Below are 26829 nucleotides of genomic sequence, written 5' to 3' on the forward strand. Positions count from 1 at the left end.
ATCTAGCCAATTCACATGCTTCTTTGGTGGCATCTGAAATTGATGGATGGCCATGACCGAGAGTCAAATTTATGATTATTTTATTTTTACAAAGGTAAAAATGGTTTCTTTTTGTCACTGTCCATGGTCTCTATTGCTATCATCATTTCCCCTTGTCCATTTCATTTCAGGTTGGGGCTAATAGGGTTCCTCGCCACTTTTCTTGGTTGTTTTACCACTGCTCATTCGCTACTCCGGTCCAATTCATGTTTCATTTTCGGAGGCTGTCTTTCACTTAATCCATCAGTCTAGCTCTTGGTCTTCCTGGACCTCTCTTGCCTTCCAGCTGCAGTTCCAAACTCTTTTTGACATCCTTTCAATGCTCACCCTTTTGATGTGCTCAGACCATCTCAGCTTGTTCCTACCGAGTGAGTTGACCGTGCGGTTAGGGGCGCACAGCTGTGAGTTTACATTCGGGAGATAGTGGGTTCGAACCCCGCTGTTGGCAGCCTTGAAGATCGTTTTCTGTTGTTTTCCATTTTCACACCAGGCAAATGCTGGGGCTGTACCTTAATTCAGGCCAGGGTTGTTTCCTTCCTACTCCCAGCCCTCTCCTATCCTATCGTCACCATAAGACCTATCTGTGTCGGTGCGACCTAAAACCAGTGGTAATTTTTTTTTTTTTTAACTTGTTCCTCTCTATCTTATCATTCAACTTCTCTATTTTAATGGCTTTCTTTACGTCTTCATTTCTAATTCTGTGCTCTTCTTTTCCTGAATCATGCTCATGAAAAAATCTCAGCTGCCTGGATACAACTTTTGTCTCTTTTTGTCACAGGGCAAGTCTCTGCGCTGTATGTTGCTATAATGATGAAATATGTCTTGTTCATTATTTCCTTAGCCTTTATTGATATCTTTTTTTCCATTGCAGGTTTCTTTCCCTGTGGTAGAAAATATTTTCATTTGTATTCTCCTGATGTTTTCTACATCCATTCTAGCATATGCCATTAGTTCACTTTCTAAGTGTTTAAAGTGCTCTACTACTTCTAGATTCTACAACTCATAAATCACTTCTTTACACTTCCTTCTTCTAGATCAAGTGCCTTATATTTCCCTGTTGTATTATTTTACTGGTCTCAATGCCCAACCCTGCATTCTGCATTAGTTTGTTTTCTACATTTTCAAGGTCTTGTCCTCCAATTTTTACAGTACCTTTCCCTTCTCTTTCTTCTCTAGTCAGCACCATTGTCTTGCTTTCCTCCACACTTATTTGTGTTCAACGATGTGATGGGATGGTTACGATTTTGATTCCATTTTGATTGCTATACCTTGCAACGGTCTAGGGAGGGCGAGCTGGCTTGACCCTGCCCTCCTGACATGCAGCAGCCTCTCAGGAAAAACAACTCAGGAGTGAAATGTCAGCCCCTTTTCTTACGTCTCTCTGGAAGCCTCACATAAACTTTGAAAGTACTAGAGATCTTGAATGTTGCAGGTGAATGCGCCTTCTGAGTTATTCTTGGCTGCTAGGCCCAGCTTATACAAGGCAGACAGGCAGCCAGTCACAGTCAGTGCTGTTGTTGAGTTGACTGTTGTGAGTGCAGAGGAGTACAGTTGAGGGGAGTGTCGTGTGGAATACTGCTGTGTGCACAGTACGGCCAGAGTTGTTTTCAGTGTCAGTGTGCTGGGAGACTGTCATGGTGGACTGCAGTGAAGTGTATTCAGTTGTTGAGTCTCATGGCCGGTTTCACCAAGCTTCGTCCTAATATGCTTGACGCCTGTCAAAAATGACGACCCGTTTCATTTTGGCGCTTCGTCAAAACCTTTTACATTTCATCATCCCTAGTGAGCTGGAATAGACGCTCCGTTTATTTTGACACGATCTCGCATTTCGAAACAACGTTATATCGCGATATATCGAGTTTTATCGTACGTTCTGATTGCCATTTCTCGATTAATTTAATTGAATACCGTGGTTGAAAATAGACTTGTTTTGCAATTTAATTTTCTATTGTAAGAGTGGTCTCAAAAGTGGAAGATGATGATAATAATAATAATAAGAAGAAGAGAGGATCCAAATTCTCTGAAGACGGGACGAGTTTGTTCGTGAGTCTTGTTGCCGAAAGGAAAGAGACAATCGAAAACAAGAAAACCGATGGCATAACGTTGCGTGATAAAGAGAAAGCGTGGATAGAACTTGCAAATTGTTTTAATTTTCATGAATTTGTTTGTAAGTCAGTGAAACAATTGAAAATGTTTTTGACAACTTCAAAAAAGAAGGGCTAAGTAAAAAAGATGCTAGGATAAGGTGAATATGTTTAAAACTGGAGGTGGGGTTACTGTAACCCCTTCATTAGACCAAACATCATCACAACTCCTAGAAATAATCAGGGACCAAGTAAAGCCTCTTCCCAACAACTTGGATAGCAATTCTGCATACATAGGCCTAATCGCATCCAGTAGCAACACTATTGAACCATGCAATGTACTGGTGACGTTTGAAGAAGAACCAACTACAGAGATCCTTATCCCTACCAGTGAAGAAACGGTCCCGAATACAATCCATGACCTTTCACCATCAACTATCGGTAGCAAGATATCGGGGGCATCAAGAAACCGGCCTTCTTTTAAGAAGACAAAGAAATCAGAAGCATTGAAAGCTCGCGAAAAAGTTATTGAATTGTCAGAAGCAAGAAGGGATCTTTGCAAGCAAGAATTAGACATGCTGCAATTAAGGCATAACGAAGAATTAGCCTTAATACACATGAAAAAAAAAAAAAAAAAAAAAACGAAAAAATTAAGTAAGAAAATGAAAAACTGAGAAGTGCATTGCTAGAGGCAAAACTTTCCTTTTATTTGAAGAAACAATATACTAAATTTAATAATAATAATAATAATAATAATAATAATAATAATAATAATAATAATAATGTAATAATGATCAACGAATTTATTAACCTATAAACTTAAGTAACATTAACCAATGACCTATTAGTAACAAACATACAGTCACATTAAATATTGCCTATTGTATGCTATAGAAAACAATAACGTTTGTGCTTGTTTATATAATATTAGTGATACAGAACTCGTGTGTTTTAAATTTATTCCACTTTTTAAGCAGTATCTTAACGGAAATGGTTTTCAACGATTTTGTTCCGATTAACAACTGGAGGACCATCTTGATCAGCTAAGCCAGGTAGGCCTACATTAATTTCCTGAAAGACTAAATAATTCCTGTTAAGTCATCTTTTTTCTTCTAGATAGTGATGGAGTTCTTCATCTTCCGGGGGTTCATCTTCCTATGTTTGCATAGCAATATTATGTAGCACAGCGGTAGCCACTATGACAGATAAAGATGTTGTTACTGTTGTTTTTAAATCTAGTGATAAGGCCGGAAATCTCCTTTTCCATACTCCATATTGTCGTTCAACAGTGTTTCTTGTCTTAATAAGGGCTCTGTTGTAGTTTTCCTCGCCTTGTTTTCGTGGATTTAAGAATGGCATAAGAAGAAAATGTGTAAGTCGATATCCATTATCCCCTAGAAGATGTCCGTCTTGGATTCTTCCCGTCTCAAATTTCATTCTTATTTCAGAATTATCAAAAATAAAACTGTCATGAACCGATCCAGGCCATCTAGCAACAATATTCCTTATTAGTAAATTAGCATCACAAATAGTCTGTACATTAATTGCGAAATAGGACTTTCAAACTTCTGCATTATGTCCACCAGGAGACAGTATAGATATATGTGTGCAGTCGATGGCACCTATTACTCCAGGGAAGTTGCTTTTCATATAAAAATAGCAAATAACTGAACGAACTTCGTCGCCTTCAGGAAAATTCACATACAGGGGTCTCAAGGAACCAATTGCTTCGGAAACTTTCCTAATATAGCGACAAATTGTTGATTTAGATACACTATTCACATCTGCTAGTACCAATTAAAAAGAACCAGTAGCATAAAAACGTAGAGTTAAAAGTAGTTGTTGTATCGGTGTTAACGGACGGTTTCTATAAGTAGGATATTCCAGTCTCTTTTCAATTTGCTCTAAAAGTTTCAGTACTATGCTCTTGGAAAGCCTGTACCTAGTTACAAAATTGAAGTCATCCATTGAGAAGAAATTATCATTACGGTCAGGACTTGCACGTTCAGGTCCCAGATTTTCCAATAATTCTATATACAGTAATTCAGCATCAGAGTTGTCTCCCACATTCATGATCTTCTAAATAACGTTCTGTGAAATGCTTTAACACTTCCTGTAAAATGCCGAAACGCTTAAAACACTTTAAAAGTGATCTGTAATTTCCAACTACTACTGAACACTTCAGTGTTTACAACACAACACACCATTTTAAACGAATCATCATGTTTGAAGGTCGAAAATCGGCGCGTCAAAATTGACGGTGCGTTTGACGATCGTCAAAGTAAACAGACATTGAAGAAACGAAAAAAATGGACGATAAATGAATCATCAAATTTAAACAGTCGTCAAATTCATAAACGGAGCTTGGTGAAACCGGCCATCGGAGTTGTGCTCCAGTTGAGTGTCAGCCATGAAGTGAGTGGCCCAGTTGTGTGTGTCAGCATGGAGTCTAATAGAAGTCAGCAAGAGCATTGAACGGAGACTGTTGAGTGAGTGGCTGATGAACGAGTCACGGTGGCTTATTGCAACGGACAGTACTCCTCGTGTGATATAAGAAACTGTGTAACTAGTGTGACTGTATTCACATGTAAGTGACTGAGAACAGAAACCTGTGATCTATTGTGTCTATTAGTAAGTACTAGTAGCTAATTAAATGTTAGTCGTAGAATTAAAATGCTGCAAGTGATGTGTTTATTTATCACATTTCAAATAGTAATCCATATATGGTACTCACCATGTCCACTTGACCTCATACTTGCCATCTTTTTGCACATGACATTTGCAAACATAACCTTCCACTCCTTGTCTGCATATTTTTTCCTTTGTCCCCCTTCACCGTTTTATGCATTACCATTTCAAACAGCAATGGCGACAGCATAAGTCCCTGTTTTAGTTCACTGACATTCCTAAATCATTCTCTTCTACCCACAGGGATCTGGACACTGCTGCAACAATTGTACATTGCTTGAACATACTCAGTCATTCCTTTTCCAAATCCTTTCTACTTTTCTTATCCAAGGCTATTATAATTTGTTTGTTTTCTTTTAGATATGTTTTAATGTCATTCTTGTTCCATTAGGCTGCTATGGTGTATCAGATGCAGCCAGTGTATCTAGCACTGTGTCATCCTGCTCTACTGAGCCCTGGTTCTGCGAGGCCTGTCGTGCAGGAGTCACCAACCCAATGTGTGAACTTTGTCCTAACCCAGGTAATAAATAAATCATCAGAACGCTCAGTTCTGCTTTGAGCCATTAACATGTACTGTACAGGCCTATATACACTAAGAAGACAGGAAGCTAGGAAGGACAATAGGAACATACAAAGGATGAATGTAAAAATAGTTTAATGTGAGCTTGGGTAGCCATAGAAAAGAGAAACCAGGGTTGGTGAAGTGATTTAAAAAATCAAATCAGATTAAAAAATGTAAAACAATCTTTTAAATTTAAATAAGACTGTTTGCTTGCTTGTCATTTTCTTTCTATTATCATTAATTTCAATGTAACCTGTGGATTATGTCCTGTAAGTTTGTATTTCTTTTTTTTTTAATGTGTCTTAATCTGGCAATTTTGTTTCTTTATTAAACAAATGAAAACAGGAATGGCAGTAGGGATGGATGAAATATGTGTGGAAATGATAAAAGCAGCAGGACTTATTGGTCTGCATTGGTTATACAGGATGCTAAGGTGTATATGGAGGAAAAAGCAAGTACCTGACGATTGGTGTAAAGATGTAATATACCGGGCGAGTTGGCCGTGCGCGTAGAGGCGCGCGGCTGTGAGCTTGCATCCGGGAGATAGGGGGTTCGAATCCCACTGTCGGCAGCCCTGAAGATGGTTTTCCGTGGTTTCCCATTTTCACACCAGGCAAATGCTGGGGCTGTACCTTAATTAAGGCCACGGCCGCTTCCTTCCTACTCCTAGGCATTTCCTATCCCATCGTCACCATAAGACCTATCTGTGTCGGTGCGACGTAAAGCAAATAGCAAGAAAGATGTAATAATACTAGTACCGGTGGTAGGAAGGTATGTGACAGTTATCAAGGAATTACACTGTTGTCACAAGTACCCAAAATATTGGAGAGAATGATAGAAAGAAGGATGAGAGAAAGGGTGAAAAGGAATTTAGAAGAAGAGCAGTAAGGATTTTGAAGGGGCAGGTGAACGATAGACCCTATATTTACCATGAGATTACTGATGGAAAAACATAGGGAATATGGAAAAGATCTGGTGATGGTATTCATTGTTCTAGAGAAGGCATAGTGTTACTAGAGAAAAGGTGTGAGAAATCCTGGAAAGAAAAGGATGTGGAAGTCAGACAAAGGAACTAGTAAAAGCTATGTATAAGATTTATTCCAGTTGTGTCCAAACTCCAGTGGAGAGAACAGATTGGTTTAAAAACCAATCTGGACTAAAACAGGGAAGTGTATTTTCTCCACTTGTATTTATAATGGTTATGGATGAAATTGTAAAGGTAACAAAGGCGAAATATGGAGGGGATTCGAAAATATTTGTTGTTTGAAGATGACATACTAGTCTGGGGAGTCAACAATACAGGAGTGCAAATCCAACTAGAGGCTTTAAATGACAAGATTGAGAAATGTGGTATGAAAACCAGTGTGGAGAAGAGCAAAACTGTGGGGATGACAAGAGGAGAAAGAGAAGGAAAAGGAATCATCATTGTCAGGGGACAAACCCTTGAGGTTGTTGAATACTTCAAATATTTGGGATGTGAAATAATGCAAGATGCACGGTTGGATAACGAGATCAGCAGAAGGTTACAATTGGGAAATACTTTCTACGAGAATGTAAGGAACCTGATGTGGAACAATGTAGTTCTTACGAAAATGTAAAGAGATAATGTACAAAATGTACTATACCCCTACCAGTATTTTAAGGTATCCATCAGACTCAGACTTTGACAGTAAGAAATAAGTGTAACATTCAGGCCAGGGAGATGAAGTTTCTGGGGGGTATGGTAAGGAAGACACAGATTAGGAAATGTTGAGGTCAGAAAAGAGATAGTGGTAGAAAAACTGAGTGATACTTTAGAGAAGAATAAAGTGAAATGGTTTGGACATGTTATGAGGATGGAGGAGGGAAGAGGCCAAGATAGAAGGAAAGAAGGCAAGAGGGAGGCCCAGAGCAAGATGGATGGAGTCTGTCAAGAACAGTATAAGAAAAAGGAGACTGGACTGAACTACAATTACTGAAGATGAGTGGTGGAAGGAGAGGCAACGGTGGGGAAGTGCCATCAGCACCGTGAGCTGGCGGGAGCTGGACAAGGGGAAATGAAAATCATGATGATTAAATTTGTGTATGAAAATTGAACTTCATGAAAAGTGACAATACTAAGCATTTACAGTGAAACCTCGTTTGTGCGTTCCTCATTAACATGTTTTTCTGCTGAACACGTAAATTCGAAGTCCCAATTCTCATCGAGTTAAGTCTATATAAAAATACCTCACTTATCACATTATGAATTTTTGCTATTATCGCTTATTACGATCACATTTTTCCTAGCCCTGAAAATGTTATTTGTTATCCCTTGTGGAATGAACGTCATTTCCAACTCGGGTAAGAGCCCTCGCCGCAGTTGGATGATAACTGGAAAAGGCCTTGAATTCTTGAACTTCACAGGATAAATTCACCTTTGGGGAGCTCAGTTTTGCTTGCCGGTTAGCAGTGAAACTGCAGAATAACACAATTAGTATGTTTGTCCTTGTATTTTGCATTCCAGTCAGGAGTTAGAAATTTATTTCATGTGTAGTTGTACAGTGGCTGGTAGTGAATATTTAATGGTTTTGTAAGAAAATATTTTCCACCTAATTGATACCTTTTTATTTAGCCTTTGGCAGTTTATAATATCGTTAAAAATAACAGCACATGTTTTGATCGCTTTACGATCATAATCAGCTGTATACACAAAAGCTTAAATAAAAAAGCATTGAAGTAAGCACATTATAAAATCCTTTATGATCAAAACATGTACTGTTATTTTTAATGATATTATAAATTGCCAAGGGCAAAATAAAAAGGTATCGATTAGGTGGAAAATATTTTCTTATAAAACCATTAGGTTATATCATCAATACGGCTATGAAGTGGATAGTTTGTAATAGCAAATATTTGTCGCGCGATAGCCTACATCTGGAACATAATCATGTGAAGTTGACCAGCGTGGTGCATATTTGTCTTGTGATAGCCTAATTATGGATACAGAAAAAGTCATGAAATTCCTTATTAATGAAGACAAAGTTAAAGGCGGCAAGTCGACTGGCAACTACATCTTTAAGCACCCCGAGTTGGTGTGAATATTGAAACTCGCACCTTCCAGTTTCGACTCGATCACCTAGATCGACGTTGGTCAGTCGAAGTTTAGTTCGATCCAAAATGGCGTCCAAGGTCATTCTGTTGCAGTCGCACATGGCCTTGTATAACTTCCAATTCATTGTCTATGTGTGTGACCAGAAAAATAATGTGTAATAACCCACTGCTCCGAAATAAAAGGCTTTCTCTAACATTTGTTTTAGAAAGAGTGTGATCTGCAATAATATTTTGATATTTTTATGTGCCCTGTTTGAATGCTTTCATATTTGTTGTTTGCCATTTTTAACACTTTTCAGTGCACTATTGTTATGTTATAAGCCCCAGCGGAATAAGGTTTCATGTTTGTTCTTGTGTTTTTTCACCTCTTTTAATACTCTTTTGTCATAGTATCACTGTACCTACGGATATACGATATAAAATCCCCTTATGTCGGAAAAAAATGTATCTAATGTTTCCATATCCCTGTTCGATAGTTTTTATTCGTGTATTCACTAGTACGTTTTCTCGCTTAACCTGTTGTTTTTCCTTGTCCCCTGCAGAAACATCTGAACGAGGTTTTACGTCATTGGTATTGGCATAAGTATTAAGTTACAATACAAAATATTTCATTCCAATATTGAACTGATATACTGTAGAAAATGATTGAACAATTATTAGGAGGTTTCCATTATAAATTAATGCCATATTATATCCATCAAAAAATACATCTAGTGAACAACATGGTGGGATCAAGTCAAGCTTGGAAATGTCTAGTAGAAGAATTGTTTGATTTATTGCATTGTGATGGTTCGGAAAGTGATGTATCTTATGACAATGATATGACTGTTTAAATCTTGGGTAACATTGAGTGTTGTTATAATGAGAGGTGATGGTGGTGGTGATTATTGTTTTAAGAGGAAGTACAACTAGGCAACCATCCTCTATATAACACTAATCACAGAGAAAAAATGGAAGGGGTCCGACACTTCGAGAAATGAAGGTATCGGCCAAAGGAAGACAAGGGCCACGAAGGGCGTGAAAATGAAAGACTCCCTAGGCCTCCATACGTAATACCGTGGGGGTTGGAAAAGAACAAGAGTTGACCAAGGGAGGTCGGATAGGTTAGATGAAAGTGAAGAGCCTGGCACAAGTAAGTGGAAGCAATACCAGGACTCAGCTAAGGGCCCCGTGGTCGCCAACCCACGCTCCGAAGTTCAGAACCCCTGAGGCCCCTTTTAGTCGCCTCTTACGACAGGCAGGGGATACCGTGGTGTTATTCTACCGCCCCCACCCACAGGGGGTTGTTATAATGAGAGTGACTCAATTGAACATGACATAGGTGGTGGCTGTGACATCCAGCTTGGATTGGCAGACTATACACTTCATTATTGTCCGTAATCATTGTTTTAATTGTGACTGTTACAGAGTTCTCTCCAGAAATTTTTGTCAGCCAGGTGGCAGGAATGAGTAGCCGGGCAGGGAATACTACGTAAAACTTCAATATGAATTGAACAAGACATAACAGAGTATTTTGAACTTCTAGTGTTCTACTGCTCGTTCAAAATCATGTAGCCGCGGACTTAGGTCTACCACTCGGTTACTGTGAAGATGTGCACTGCCATACGAGTTCGTGACGTCATGCGGAATAGAAGGCTCGCATACGATTCCACGCTAATCCAGACCCCGCTTAACGCATGACACTACACGGTGATCAAGCTAAATATTTTATCTCCGATGTAATTGATGCAGTTATGCTGACAATAATGATTTATCATTTAAATTAACAGATTTACAGTATTTGCATGTTAATTTGGAGCACCCAGTGACTCATATATTATGTAACTAGCACATATCTAGGTTATATTAGACAGGTGATCTGTAAAAACATCAGGGCGGTGCGCCCATTTAAATGGTCCTAGGGAGAACGCTGTGTTAGTTTTCATTCATTCATATCCTAAAGGCAAGGCCTTGTTGCTGCAACCACATTTGTCTCTCCTCTGCTGAGCATTTCAGGTCAACATATTTTTTTCACATTCTGCCTGTCCATCACGGAATCCAGATACTTCTTCCTCGGCCTTCCTCTTCCCTTCTTACCCAGAACTTTTCCTTCCAGCAGAGTCGTGAGGGATGTGTTATGTCGAGTGTGTGGCCAAGGAATTTGGTTTTTCTCTTTTCTATATTGTTGATCAATTCCCCTGTTTTGTCTATTTCCTTAAGGACCCTATTGTTTGACTTTTTCTCTGTCCAACTAATTTTCAGCATCCTCCTCCATATCCACATTTCCATTGCTTCCAGGAGTTTTATATCCTGTTTTGCTGAGACCCATGTTTCGCAACCATACAACAAAACACTCCACACAAACATTTTGGCAAATCCTTTCCTAACTTCAATATTAATGTTCCTGCTTGTCAGAAGCTGTTCCTTGTTACTGAATCAATCAATCAATACTCAATCAATACTGATCTGCATTTAGGGCAGTCGCCCAGGTGGCAGAATCCCTATCTGTTGCTTTCCTAGCCTTTTCCGAAATGATTTCAAAGAAATTGGAAATTTATTGAACATCTCCCTTGGTAAGTTATTCCAATCCCTAACTCCCCTTCCTATAAATGAATATTTGCCCCAGTTTGTCCTCTTGAATTCCAACTTTATCTTCATATTGTGATCTTTCCTACTTTTATAGACGCCATTCAAACCTATTCGTCTACTAATGTCATTCCACGCCATCTCTCCGCTGACCGCTCGGAACATACCATTTAAAAAAACTGTATATAGGATAATATCTTTTGTTTATTTCCACCTATTCAATACATTACAAGAAGTTGGCATTTATTTTAAAACATTATTCAGATGAGACATGTTTCGCCTCTCACTTTGAGGCATCTTCAGTCATTATCAAAAACCTTTTTATTTTACCAGGCATCTGGTTAAAGATATTCAAAAATGTGTTTGATGATTATAAGAGAGGTAAGATTTACGTTAGTTATAAACATGTACATGAAGTAACTAGAAATTCAATATATTGATAAAAACATATGTAGTTCTTTGTTGAATAGGACTTGTTTGATTCTACTATAGTAAGAGAAGGTGGCTTGAAGCCGTAGTCGTTAATAGATGTCTAATACATAGTGGAAGGCATAAAATATCAGTTTTATGAGAATATACATTACATTCAAGTGATATTAAAAACTAGTGGATTCAAAGGTAGTACATATAAAATGTTCAATGAAATAACTATTGATCTAATAAAATGATAAACACATATGTAGTTCTTTGTTAATTAGGACGTCGTAAGATTGTACGGCTTAAAGCCGTAGTCATTAATAGATGTCTAATACATAGTGGAAGGCATATGAAATCAGTTCAATGAGAATATATAATACAAACAATTGATACATAAAAACTGGTAGATTCATAAGAGGTACATTTAAAAATGAAGGCGTCATGTGACTATAAAAGACAGTTGATGGCTTAAAGCCGTAGTCAAGGTTTGAAATGTAGGTCAAATAACTGCTAACTATATGGTAAAAAGATATAAAGTCAAAATATACAGCTTAGTATAAAAAATATGAAGGAAAAACATTCCAATTGCTTGACAAAAGTTACTTGACGTTGGCATGCGTATGTCCGTGATATTTATTGGTCAACATTTCGTAGGTTATATTGGATTTATTCGGCAAGATTGTGTTGACAAGAAGTTCACCAGATGTTTATAGTTGGCCTAATTTGTAAGAAGAAAGTTGCAGAGATGATGATGGGTGGAAATTCTCAACGTTGGTATGGTTTTTTTGACGTGAAGGTTGGAGAGCTGTTGTGTTCTTCTTCGATGACAATATATTTTATATAACGTTGATTGTAATTAATTTATACTATTGAAGAGTATTATGGAAGTTTGATGAAGCTGTTGAATTATTGTTGTTATAGAATGGTTCTATGGCGTTGTAGGCCCATTTAACAAGCTGTGTGAGGCTCTGCAACTCTGCAACTTTCTTCTTACAAATTAGGCCAACTATAAACATCTGGTGAACTTCTTGTCAACACAATCTTGCCGAATAAATCCAATATAACCTACGAAATGTTGACCAATAAATATCACGGACATACGCATGCCAACGTCAAGTAACTTTTGTCAAGCAATTGGAATGTTTTTCCTTCATATTTTTTATACTAAGCTGTATATTTTGACTTTATATCTTTTTACCATATAGTTGGCAGTTATTTGACCTACATTTCAAACCTTGGCTACGGCTTTAAGCCATCAACTGTCTTTTATAGTCACATGACGCCTTCATTTTTAAATGTACCTCTTATGAATCTACCAGTTTTTATGTATCAATTGTTTGTATTATATATTCTCATTGAACTGATTTCATATGCCTTCCACTATGTATTAGACATCTATTAATGACTACGGCTTTAAGCCGTACAATCTTACGACGTCCTAATTAACAAAGAACTACATATGTGTTTATCATTTTATTAGATCAATAGTTATTTCATTGAACATTTTATATGTACTACCTTTGAATCCACTAGTTTTTAATATCACTTGAATGTAATGTATATTCTCATAGAACTGATATTTTATGCCTTCCACTATGTATTAGACATCTATTAACGACTACGGCTTCAAGCCACCTTCTCTTACTATAATAGAATCAAACAAGTCCTATTCAACAAAGAACTACATATGTTTTTATCAATATATTGAATTTCTAGTTACTTCATGTACATGTTTATAACTAACGTAAATCTTACCTCTCTTATAATCATCAAACACATTTTTGAATATCTTTAACCAGATGCCTGGTAAAATAAAAAGGTTTTTGATAATGACTGAAGATGCCTCAAAGTGAGAGGCGAAACATGTCTCATCTGAATAATGTTTTAAAATAAATGCCAACTTCTTGTAATGTCTTGAATAGGTGGAAATAAACAAAAGATATTATCCTATATACAGTTTATGAAACTTTCAATACGGACGAAAAATGATTTTCATCACTTGTAACATACCATTTAGTCGAGCAGCTCTTCTTCTTTCTCTCAATTCTTTCCAACCCAAACATTGCAACATTTTTGTAACGCTTTTCTTTGGATTTTTTCCAGTTCTTGAATCAGGTAATCCTGGTGAGGGTCCCATACACTGAAACCATACTCTAGTTGGGGTCTTACCAGAGACTTATATGCACTCTCCTTTACATCCTTACTACAACCCCTAAACACCCTCATAACCATGTGCAGAGATCGGTACCCTTTATTTACAATCCCATTTATGTGATTACCCCAGTGAAGATCTTTCCTTATATTAACACCTAGATACTTACAATGATCCCCAAAAGGAACTTTCACCCCATCAACGCAGTAATTAAAACTGAGAGGACTTTTCCTATCTGTAAAACTCACAACCTGACTTTCAGCCCCGTTTATCAACATACCATTGCCTGCTGTCCATCTCACAATATTTTCGAGGTCACGTTGCAGTTGCTCACAATCTTGTAACTTATTTATCACTCTATAGAGAATAACATCATCCGCAAAAAGCCTTACCTCCGATTCCACTCCTTTACTCATATCATTTATATATATAAGAAAACATAAAGGTCCGATAACACTGCCCTGAGGAACTCCCCTCTCAACTATTACAGGGTCAGACAAAGCTTCACCTACTCTAACTCTCCGAGATCTATTTTCTAGAAATATAGCAACCCATTCAGTCACTTTTTTGTCTAGTCCAATTGCACTCATTTTTGCCAGTAGTCTCCCATGATCCACCCTATCAAATGCTTTAGACATGTCAATCGCGATACAGTCCATTTGACCTCCAGAATCCAAGATGCCTGCTATATCTTGCTGGAATCCTACAAGTTGAGCTTCAGTGGAATAACCTTTCCTAAAACCGAATTGCCTTCTATCGAACCAGTTATTAATTTCACAAACATGTCTAATATAATCAGAAAGAATGCCTTCCCAAAGCTTACATACAATGCATGTCAAACTTACTGGCCTGTAATTTTCAGCTTTATGTCTATCACCCTTTCCTTTATACACAGGGGCTACTATAGCAACTCTCCATTCATCTGGTATAGCTCCTTCGGCCAAACAATAATCAAATAAGTACTTCAGATATGGTACTATATCCCAACCCATTGTCTTTAGTATATCCCCAGAAATCTGATCAATTCCAGCCGCTTTTCTAGTTTTCAACTTTTGTATCTTATTGTAAATGTCATTGTTATCATACGTAAATTTTATTACTTCTTTGGCCTTAGTCTCTTCCTCTATCTCGACATTATCCTTGTAACCAACAATCTTTACATACTGCTGACTGAATACTTCTGCCTTTTGAAGATCCTCACATACACACTCCCCTTGTTCATTAATTAATCCTGGAATGTCCTTCTTGGAACCTGTTTCTGCCTTAAAATACCTATACATACCCTTCCATTTTTCACTAAAATTCGTATGACTGCCAATTATGCTTGCCATCATGTTATCCTTAGCTGCCTTCTTTGCTAGATTCAATTTTCTAGTAAGTTCCTTCAATTTCTCCTTACTTCCACAGCCATTTCTAACTCTATTTCTTTCCAGTCTGCACCTCCTTCTTAGTCTCTTTATTTCTCTATTATAATAAGGTGGGTCTTTACCATTCCTTACCACCCTTAAAGGTACAAACCTGTTATCGCATTCCTCAACAATTTCTTTAAACCCATCCCAGAGTCTGTTTACATTTTTATTTACCGTTTTCCACCGATCATAGTTACTTTTTAGAAACTGCCTCATACCTGCTTTATCAGCCATATGGTACTGCCTAACAGTCCTACTTTTAAGACCTTCCTTTCTATCACATTTATTTTTAACTACCACAAAAACAGCTTCATGATCACTAATACCATCTACTACTTCAGTTTCCCTATAGAGCTCATCTGGTTTTATCAGCACCACATCCAAAATATTTTTCCCTCTGGTTGGTTCCATCACTTTCTGAATCAGCTGTCCTTCCCATATTAACTTATTTGCCATTTGTTGGTCATGCTTCCTGTCGTTCGCATTTCCTTCCCAGTTGACATCTGGCAAATTCAGATATCCCGCTACAATCACATTTCTTTCCATGTCGTTTCCCACATAGCTGACTATCCTATCAAATAATTCCGAATCCGCATCAGTGCTACCCTTTCCCGATCTGTACACTCCAAATATATCAAGTTGCCTATTATCTTTAGAAATGAGCCTTACACCTAGAATTTCATGTGTCTCATCTTTAACTTTTTCGTAGCTTACAAATTCTTCTTTCACCAGAATGAAAACTCCCCCTCCCACCTTTCCTATCCTATCTCTACGATACACACTCCAGTGCCGTGAGAAAATTTCTGCATCCATTATATCATTTCTCAGCCATGATTCAACTCCTATTACAATATCTGGTAAATATATATCTATTAAATTACTTAATTCTATTCCTTTCTTTACAATACTTCTACAGTTCAACACTAACAATTTTATGTCATCCCTACTTGATTTCCAGTTCCCTGTTCCCTTATCACAGCTCCCTAGGCCATCCCGTTTCCCTGAATGTACCTCCCTATTACCCTTCCAAACAAATTTCCTAACTTATACGTACCACTGCGGTTTAAATGAAGGCCATCCGAGCGCAGATCCCTTTCTCCTACCCACCCATTAGGATCTAGAAATTTCACTCCCAGTTTCCCACATACCCACTCCATAGTCTCATTTAAATCCCCAATCACCCTCCAGTCAGTATCCCTCCTACACAGTATTCCACTAATAACAATCTCCGCTTTCTTAAACTTCACCCGTGCTGCATTTACCAGATCCCACACATCTCCAACTATGTTGGTACTTATATCAGCTTGCCTTACGTTGTTGGTACCAACGTGAAACACTACCACCTTCTCCTTCCCCTCCTCCCTCTTCTACTTTCCTCAACATCTGCCTCAACCTAATTCCTGGATAACATTCTACCCTGGTTCCCTTTCCTCCACACACTTTCCCCACGTGTCTAACGATGGAATCCCCCATGACCAGAGCCTCAACCCTACCCACCTCATTTGATCCCCTCCCCTCCTGGTCAGCCCTATCTTTCCTGATAGCTGCAGAAGCTACTTCTTCCTCCCTTTTCTCCTTCCCATGACCCCGTTCCACCTGTCTTTTCCTATCCTCTACTCTACATTTCCCTTTCCTACCTTTTCACTTCCTCCTACTTCCACGCATCTCAGCAACAGTTCCCTGTCCCTCATCTTCCCTCTGTTGTTCTACCTGGAGTGACTCGTACCGATTTCGCACAGACACCTGTCCTGAATTCTGATCCTGAATAGAGCCCTTGGCCTGCAATCTCCTTCCCCTTAGAACATTAGACCACCTGTCTTCTACAACTCCTCCCTTTCCTTCCCCTCCCTCTTGTACACCTACTGTAACCTGTACATTGTTTGAGGGAGTCCTATCTTCCTTCCCGTCTTCTGTGAGAATCCTAATTATCTCCCTCAAACTTTCCAACTCCTCCCTCATACCCCTCAATGCCTCACCACACCCACAATAAGTACACTCGCGCTCCTTAGCCATTCTTTACGGGGGGAAAATTTTAAATTAAAAAAATAAAATAACTTATTTGCAAAAAAATAAATAAACGGAGGGATATATTGCCTGGGATAGTACACAACAATAAGGTAATTAATATACGACTACACTACAATACTACTTAGTCGTGCTCTATTATTATTTTTTTAAATTTTTTTATCCTACAACCCCTAACAGGATAAAAGCTGCTGTTAATTACTGAATATCGAAAGTAATACACAAGAACTACACAATTCCAAACTGCAATTAAGCCTATCCTAATTTCAACAATATTTTAGTAAGAGTTTCTACGGATACCTCTACCACACCAGTACTACACAAATATTTTACAATAATAAAATAAGCACACTAAATTCTAATAGGATATTACTCGTATACTACTGTACAGTACACTACAGTAATTTTTAAACTACTTTCAGACGTATCGTAATTACGATACCGGTACCGTACCGTATGTCACTACTAAGCACAACAGAAATGAAATTTGCAAGAACTACTGTACTCAAAGATTACCAACGAAGCTAAATGCTTAGACAAATTATTATTAGTATTACGGTCTAATAGATATACACGAAAGATAACACACGAATATAGCACGCAAGATACGGCACTATCTAAATGTACTGTATCTATACTACAATGTATCTACACTACACTACACTGCGTTTGGTTAAATGCTTAAGTATCAAAAGGATTGCCGTACACGAAGAAAAACACGAATATAACTGGCAAGATACTATCTAATATATTATACCTTATCTTCACTACAATTCTACTGAAATGTGGTTATATGATTATTACAGCTGGTGGATTACTATTATTTTCCCTACTCCACGGGACGGAGAAAAAAAAAAGTGTTCTTAATTAGGCCTACTGAAAAATACGAGATTGTCTACAATAATTTCTCAAATATTTCTATCAAAACTACTACTACTACTACTCCAGGGACTTGAACTGCAATTGCTGGGATATATGAACTTTATTATTATTAGCTAACCGCTCATAAATACTGAAAGATCGAGGGAGCGAAATATAAATTACGGATACTAACTACCTACTCAGAAGTACAAATGAATGGAATACAAGGTCAGCTGATTTTTATTTATATTTACTTGACTACACTACACCCTTTGTTCACGACTGTAGCCAACAATGCAATATTTGAATATGAGGAGCGACAATAATCAATAACAATACGACTGTTAACTATTACCGTGTAATCTCTTTAACTTCTTTTTAAATGGAAGTTTACAGGCGTATCGTGTTTTTTAATGTAGTAAATTATTACCTTCGCGATAGTTTGAACGTATATCTATACGAAATACCGGAGAAGTTGCTGCAGAAGTTACGGTACTATTCCTTATGATAATCTGCCTTTGTAAGTACAACCAACGTATCTACAGATATTTACAAATATTTTTAAAGTTAATATTGTTACCTAAAGTATTACCTAAACCTAAATTCGAAACAAGGTGCACCTAGCTAGCCTACTTAACCTAGAAAACGTAATTTACTGAAGACCAACTGAATTACTTGTTACAAAATTTAAATAATTATTACTACTCCCAATTTCTACCAACAAGCACTAAACACCACTATATAAACAGCACTAAATGAATCAGATATACACAAAATTAAGCTATTTCAATAGGTTTTCACTACTTTATCACTACAATAATGCAAGAGCTCTCTCAACAGCCAACCGTTCTCAAGCGCATCCAACAATGCCTCTCTCTATATTACTCGCAGTTCACTTAGAATATAATAGAGTAGGTCTATTCAGTTCTAATTACCTGATTTATAGCGACTCTCACACCTACCAAGCGAGTTGGGTATGCAGTTAGGGTCCCGTAGCTGTGAGCTTGCATTTGGGAGATGGTGGGTTTGAATCCCACCGTCACAGCAGCCCTGAAGATGGTTTTCCATTTTCACACCAGCCAAATGCTGGTGGCTGTACCTTAATTAGGGTCACAGCCACTTCCTTTCCAATCCTAGCCCTTTCGTATCCTTGTGTCACCGAAAATATTCAATGTGTTAGCGTGATGTTAAACCACTAGCTAAGAAAAAAAGAACTCTCAGGCCTAACTACAACATCCTGACTCGACTTTACCACAGAGGCTTAAGTAACTGCTATTCATTTTAGGTAGATGATTATACTTATTGTACCAGTATGCATGAACAAACAGGTGCAAATCAAGTTATTCATAGAAATATAATAATATCAAAAGGAACACATAATAGGATAAACACAATAATGAGTCAATGGTGAGAAGAGGGAGAAATAGAAGGCAAGGACAATCTCCACATCTTAATACACTGTTGTTTTCAAATAGATCGGTTCGCTCCTCATCAATCCTAGTTCTTCAACGTCCATTTCTTCTCACCCACCAGTGAGCGTTTCTGTTCCCTAGCTTTATCAGGAGGGCACAGGAAGAAGGCCAGTCGACACTCCTTATTGCACTGAAATATACAGTTGATGTCATTGTGCTTCAAGAAACACACACAGCAGATGAACTACAGTTACAGAGTATGGGGAAAATTCCAGGCTTTAAATTGGTAGCATCTAACTATCATCAAAATTATGGCCTTGCAACTTATGTCAGGAATGATATAACAAATTACCAATTACTATCAGTAAACTCTGAAAATGACATTTTTACTACTACAGTTAACATTGAAAACTTGACAATAGTTAATGTGTACAAGCCACTAGATACTACTTGGCCTACCGAGCTCGATAGCTGCAGCCGCTTAAGTGCGGCCAGTATCCAGTATTCGGGAGATAGTAGGTTCGAACCCCACTGTCGGCAGCCCTGAAAATGGTTTTCCGTGGTTTCCCATTTTCACACCAGGCAAATGCTGGGGCTGTACCTTGGTTAAGGCCACGGCTGCTTCCTTCCCAATCCTAGCCATTTCCTATCCCATCGTCGCCATAAGACCTATCTGTGTTGGTGCGACGTAAAGCAACTAGCAAAAAAAAACTACTTGGCCTAATCCTCCTATACCTTCTCTGCAGTATCCTACTATGTATCTCGGCGATTTCAACAGTCATCATCATTTTTGGGGATATAACAAGGATGACTCTAATGGTGAAGTTCTTGTGGACTGGATGAAAACTGAAAATTTTAATCTGATTTTTGATGCTAAGGACCTGCCTACCTTTCAATCAGCTCACTGGTCTTGAGGCTACACCCCAGATCTTTGTTTCACAAATCGGCTTCATAATTCACACAATCAAGTTCGACGTACAGTGCTCAACGATTTCCCACATAGTCAACACAGGCCTGTTCTCTTGGAGGTTGGGATGTCTTTACCTGTTGTTCGATCACATCCTAAACCGAGGTGGAACTTCAAGAAAGCCAACTGGACTGAATTTGCAAAGCAAACAGACTCCAATATAAGATGGATCAAACCAACATACAACAACTACAGCAGATTTGTAGGGATTATAAAAGGTGCAGCGAGACGATGCATCCCTAGAGAATATCGTAAGGTATATATCCCTGGCTGGAGTTCAGAGAGTGAGGAATTACTACGAGAATATGAACATCCTTATTCCGACAATGCAGCTGGTCTCCTCCAATCCTTGGATGAGACTCGAAGAAGGATCTGGCATGAAACAGTGGAATCCCTAGATTATACCCATTTTAGCAGAAAGGCCTGGTCTATAATTAAGAAATTGGATTCTTCAAACCCTGCAACTAAGAGATCAAAAACAGCCATCAATCTGAATGATTTTGCTAATCATCTAATATCAGTTTCCAAAAACACAAAAGACAAGCGAACCAAAAAGGATATCAAATCAAAGTTGAACATCAAGAAAAGAGCAGCGCCGCAGTTTTCTGAATTCTCTACTCCATTCAAAGAAGGAGAAACTAAAGCCGCAATAAAAAGTATGAAACTTGGCAAAGCTGCAGGATTTGATGGAATTTATCCTGAACTTTTGGCTCATTGCGGACCAGCCACAATAAAATGGTTAACCAACTTCTTCACTAATATTCTGCAAACTGGAAACATCCCACCTCTGATGAAGAAAACAAAGATAGTAGCCATACTGAAACCAAATAAAGATCCATCTAAAGTGGAAAGCTACCGTCCAATAGCTCTTCTAAGTGTTACATATAAACTCCTTGAGCGACTGATCTACAATAGAATTTATGAAACAATCAACAGCTACATTCCTATAGAGCAAGCAGGATTTAGACCTGGAAGAAGTTGTAATGATCAAGTACTGTCTCTCACCACGTATATCGAAAATGGATATGAGAGGAAATCAGTAAGCGTGGCTGCCTTTTTGGATCTATCAGCTGCCTATGATACTGTCTGGCGAGAAGGACTCCTTCTAAAATTTTTGAGTGTGATCCCATGTCGTAAACTTACAGCCTTACTTAGCAATATGCTCAGTAATAGGTACTTCTATGCTAATAATGACAGAAGTAGAGTGTAAATTAAACAATGGTTTACCTCAAGGATCAGTCCTCGCCCCCCTTCTTTTCAGCCTGTACATATACGATCACCCAGACACATCATCAAGAAAATTCATTTATGCTGATGACATTTGTTTGGTGACTCGGTGCTCCAACTTTTATGATGCTGAAACTACTTTAGCCACTGATCTGGAAGCCTTGGATGTATACTTCAAGAAATGGTGCCTTCACCTAAATCCTCAAAAAACAGTTATATCTACATTCCACTTATGCAACAATAAAATTCCGAAGTCAAGTATTGCCGTTCTGCAGTACACCAAAATACTTGGGAATAACACTTGATAGAACTTTGACTTTCAAGCAACATCTCTCAAATGTAGCTGCTAAAGTAAAAACTAGAAATAATATTCTTCAGAAACTTGCTGGTACATCATGGGGAGCCAATACTCATGTTCTAAGATCAACAGCATTAGCCTTATCATATTCTGTTGCTGAATACTGCTGCCCCTCTTGGATCAATAGTGTTCACACAAAGAAGATCGATGTACAACTCAATCAGGCAATGCGCATAATCACGGGTTGCATTCGGAGCACAAACACACTATGGCTTCCTGTTCTCAGCAATATTCCACCTCCAGCCCTAAGACGATCAGAAGCTGTCCTAAAAGTTTGGAAGAACATTCAGCAGAACCCCCAACTACCCATCCATCAAGATATTACGCACACTGAACATCAACGACTGAAATCAAGGTAACCACCCTGGCGTACAGCAATGGATCTTGAACGAAGCTCTTTTCATGTTAACAGTTCATGGAAAGCCCAGTGGGATCAGTCTTCAGTAGTGAACAAACATCTAGTTGAGAATCCTTCCAAACGAGTACAAGGATTTGATCTTCCCAGACGACAGTGGGCAATCATCAATCGAATAAGAACTGGACAAGGCAGATGTGGTTATCTGTTGTGCAAATGGGGTTGGACTAACTCTGCAGATTGTGATTGTGGTGTCTCTTCTCAGTCAATACACCACATTGTTGCTGACTGCCCAATTCAAGCTTTCAAAGGAACGCTAATGGACATTCACTGCACATCGAATGAAGCAGTTGATTGGGTCAAAATGCTAGACCTAGAGTTATAGTATTGTACGGACTTGTGACTACGCACATTTATCCTAAACTATATGCATGTGTGTACATAGATTCATCATACGATAAATAAATAAATTGTTCAATGTCCACATGTAAAAGATTAATGGTGACTCATTTGATGTTTACCTGATAATTTTTTTTTTGGACCGTCAGACTGTGATGTAGAAGTATTGATGGATGACTGAGAGACATATAGAAGGCTCTTTTACAAAGAGGCCTCATCTCATCATACACTAGAAAACTGATTACTGTATTTCATTTGTGGTAGTTTCATAAACCATGACTGAGTTCTCCTCTTTAGATCCACTGAATCGTACACTTGTCAACTCCAAATTCCATACAGATGTCTCTTTGAAAATTATTTGTTAAATTAATCGTTATCAAGTCGAGTTTCATTTATTGAAAGACATATACACATGGGAAGAATGTGCTGTGGACCGCTCACTGTGGCGGAACACTACATCCACCGCTGTCAGCTTGTTTGAAAGAGAACGCCGCAGACATCAAGAGGCCAAGCGACAAGCAAGGAAACTTTGTCAATTACAACCCCGCCCTCCTCCATCCATTCAGTGTGATTTGTGTGGGCGTATGTTTTATGCCTGGATTGGTCTGTTTAGTCATCGTAAACACATCCATAAACTGAGTTGAACTGGTCATTGTGTGCAGGAAGAAGTTATGTATACTCGGATCGAGTTACAGCTGACGATACACGATAATTTTCCCAAAGCGTATTTTAATGCCGTAGATTCCCAAGACACATCTGGTTTCCTCTGCCACCTAGTAGGCTTAGAGTATAACAGGACATTAAAATTAACAAACAGGCAGCCTGGATAACATCGAATTAAAATGCCTGCACATGGTAGCTGAGACTGTATGATTATTATTTTTTAACATATCATTTTGGCCTCTGAGTTAATACTTGTCAGTCTTTCTGCATTTCCAGTACTCTTTCATCTTGATAGAGATTATTATTACCACCATCATCATTATCATCAGGTGGTGGGCAGACCCTGGAGATCTCCTTATTACTGCAGCCAGCGGTGTTTGACGGACCCCAAGATTTTCCATTTTTACGCATGGCCACCGTTTGCTATCTGTTGGTTAAACTTTGAACTACTTGCAGTTGTGTAATGGAGTAGTGGAATCATAGATATTATTGCTCTTTTAGTTGTCCACTTGTATGATTTTTGTAGTCATGAAAACTATCTATATACTTGGGTGTTCACACGAGCGAAGAATTATCGTACAAGTTGGCGCATCCACAGCAATGTACCTTGTGTGACAAGAAAGTATTTAAAGATTTGTATGCAGGTTTATTATCTCATGTGAAAAATGGACTGAAAAATTGTGATAAGGGTAGTGATAGTGAGAGTGATTTTGGGCTGCTGACAGCTGTAATCATCAGAAACGTCCATGTGGTTTGGTAAGTGACAGTTGCTAGTAGTAATGATGAGGTAGAAGTTTGTTTACTTGGAATGGGTACAAGCAGTTGCTTCACAAAAGACAATCCAGCCATACATTTGGAAACATTTGAATGTCAACCAGGCCTCACATTAGTTCCTGATGGTCCATATAATTTCAGAGGTTGTAAATTGCCTTTTTAATTATGAGTTATTCAGCATTTTCATAAAAGTTTGATGTAGGCTACCACTTGTTAGTCCTCATTATGTCTCCATAACATCCCATGATGGAATTCAATAGGTCGACTCTTCCCAGGTGTAAATGGTATGCAATAAAATTAAATGGCGTATGGCCATATATAAAGCAAATATCAGAACACTGTTCAGTACATTTGAATACGAGCAGAAGATTTATTAGTAACTATGATTTTCCTCAGCAGCATAAAAATCCAATTTCATGTCCTTATCACATGCAATTTTAGTGCAAACTGTTGAAGTCCCTCCCACACTGCAGAACATTCAGTTGTTTTCTCCTGCTCTAGTGCTGCCAACCCTTATGAAAATAAATCCTACCAGCTTACTTATGTAGATGTTGCTCCTTCATCTCACCATGCACATAGGTTCGTATGCTTTCTGTGATGATAGCAACAGAGAAATATTCATCACTTGACAGAATAGTCCCACCATGCACTATAAAGTTTGTACTTCACCAATGCAGTCGATGGAAGAAAGTTAGATTACTCAGTCCCCTCCGTAGCATAGTCACTGTTGCTAGCAGAGTCATCCATGTTTGTTACAATCTGTTCAGTGGCATTCTCTACCAGTTGGTCTGTGTCCCACATGTTTGTTCCTTTTGTCTCTGTGGCATGTTTTAGACACATTTCCCAACGTTGAGGAGTTACTAGTTACGTCCATCCCTTCCAGCAGCAGCTTTTCACTTCTGCAAGCGACAACATGTTGTTTCAAGCCACACAGCATTTTACTCATTTCATGCTCTTTCAATGGTATTCAATGAACATTGGTGTGGGGGTAATCTTAAAACTTACCTTCCTGATTGCAGAGCACCTGATATGCGGCGTACAAGTCCTTAATATGGTATGGGATGGTATTAGAAAATTCCAGCTTGACACAGCTTGGCTTATATCCCCCTTTCTCCATGATTGGTTGGACAGTTTCTCAATTTTTACAAAATGGTAAGGTGCATTGCCCTTGACAATTACCGTATTGGCAACAAGATGAGAAAGAACATACACAAACCATTCTTCAAATACATCTGCATTTCCTTGTGAGAGTCTGTCATGTAGTTTGTTTTGAAACATAGCAACCCTCATTTCCACGAAATCTTTCTCATTGCTTATGTGATTAATTATATCTAACCTGTCCCCTTCTCTGAAGGATTGATTAAGCTGCATGATAATCCCTTCAAGAATGTGTCCCTACTGCAGTTTTTAGTTGTATCACTCCATACTTTCACACAGGTATATCCTGAATTTATCCATGTCTCATCCAAATAATAAATTACCCCCTGTGGGTGGGGGACGCAGTTAAAGAATACACCCCCGGTATCCCCTGCCTGTCTTAAGAGGCGACTAAAAGGGGCGACCAAGGGATGATTGAATCAGAACCACAGAGCTCGATAGCTTCAGTCGCAAGTGCGGCCAGTGTACAGTATTCGGGAGATAGTGGGTTCGAACCCCACTGTTGGCAGCCCTGAATGTGGTTTTCCATGGTTTCCCACTTTCATGCCAGGCAGATGCTAGGGCTGTACCTCAGTTAAGTCCACGGCCACTTCCTACCCACTCCTAGTCCTCTCCAGTCCTATCATCGCCATAAGACCTCTCTGGGTCAGTGTGGCGTAAAGCAACTCGTAAAAAAAAATTAAAACCATGAAACTACTTATTAGTACCATCATGCGGGGAAAACCATAGGTCGCCTGTACTTGCGTTTAGTACCACTATGTTAGGTACACAATAGGTTTGTGATTAGTAGCAATAGTGGGTGGTCACTATAGGTTTACAGTACCCGTGGTTAGTACCACTGTATGCGGAACACCACGGGCTTACGTTGCCTGTGATTAGTACAAAGGGCACTAGGAAAGTTTTGCAGTACGCAAAAATGGTTTGCTGGACATCCCTGTTATGGTGAGGGATGAAAACCGGTCTAGAAAACAGCAAGGCGCGACCTTCACACCAGTTGTTACCAAGCATTGGGATTGAAGGCAAGTTAAGATGTCGCTGTGGCCTAAAGGTGAATATCGCGCAATTATTTGCTGCAATTTTGCTCGTGGATTAACTGTTAACACATTGCGGACCGGTCCCGAGAAAACTCGTGTTTGCCTTGCCGAGCGTTGCGGACCGGTCCCGAGTTATCTCGTGTTAGCAGCAGACTGAACTTTAGTGCTATCTTTTGAGATATACGGGAACTATTTGGAGGTCAGGGGTGATAGAACTCTGTTATGTATGGTTCTACACAATCGATAGTCGCATTTCTTTTCGAGTATTCTTCATATCATAGATTTTCTTTGCATTTCCTGACAACATGTTTACAAAGTTTGAAGAGCCATGCAAGATGGCAGCGCTCAGGGATCGCACGTGTTTAGACAAAAATGAAATTATTCGCGAATTATGTGCTGATACAGGCTCCGAAGATCTAAGTAATGCTGAATATTTAGAGTTCGATGATGAAATATCTTCTAACGGAAATGTTTCAAGTGATGACGATGATATAGTCTTATCTTCAAGGTGTGAAACACTCGTAGCGCATAACGAGTCTGATAATTGTGTTCCGGGTGTAAATATTCAAAATATTGTAAAGAATGTAGTGTTTTCTGACAACTGGGTT

General features: G+C 38.6%; 1 protein-coding gene across 3 annotated transcripts in view; it reads left to right on the forward strand.

Annotated features, from left to right (window-relative positions):
* The window catches only part of LOC136883899 (PHD finger protein 14), a 319931-nt gene that overhangs the window by 72378 nt on the left and 220724 nt on the right, over nucleotides 1–26829 (forward strand). For all 3 annotated transcript variants that reach the window (XM_067156007.2, XM_067156006.2, XM_067156008.2), the window contains exon 5: nucleotides 5203–5331. In XM_067156007.2, the coding sequence (XP_067012108.2) occupies nucleotides 5203–5331 (129 nt within the window). The remainder of the gene's footprint in view (nucleotides 1–5202; nucleotides 5332–26829) is intronic.

This window comes from Anabrus simplex, chromosome 1 (genome assembly GCF_040414725.1).
Source record: "Anabrus simplex isolate iqAnaSimp1 chromosome 1, ASM4041472v1, whole genome shotgun sequence".
Lineage (NCBI taxonomy): Eukaryota > Metazoa > Arthropoda > Insecta > Orthoptera > Tettigoniidae > Anabrus > Anabrus simplex.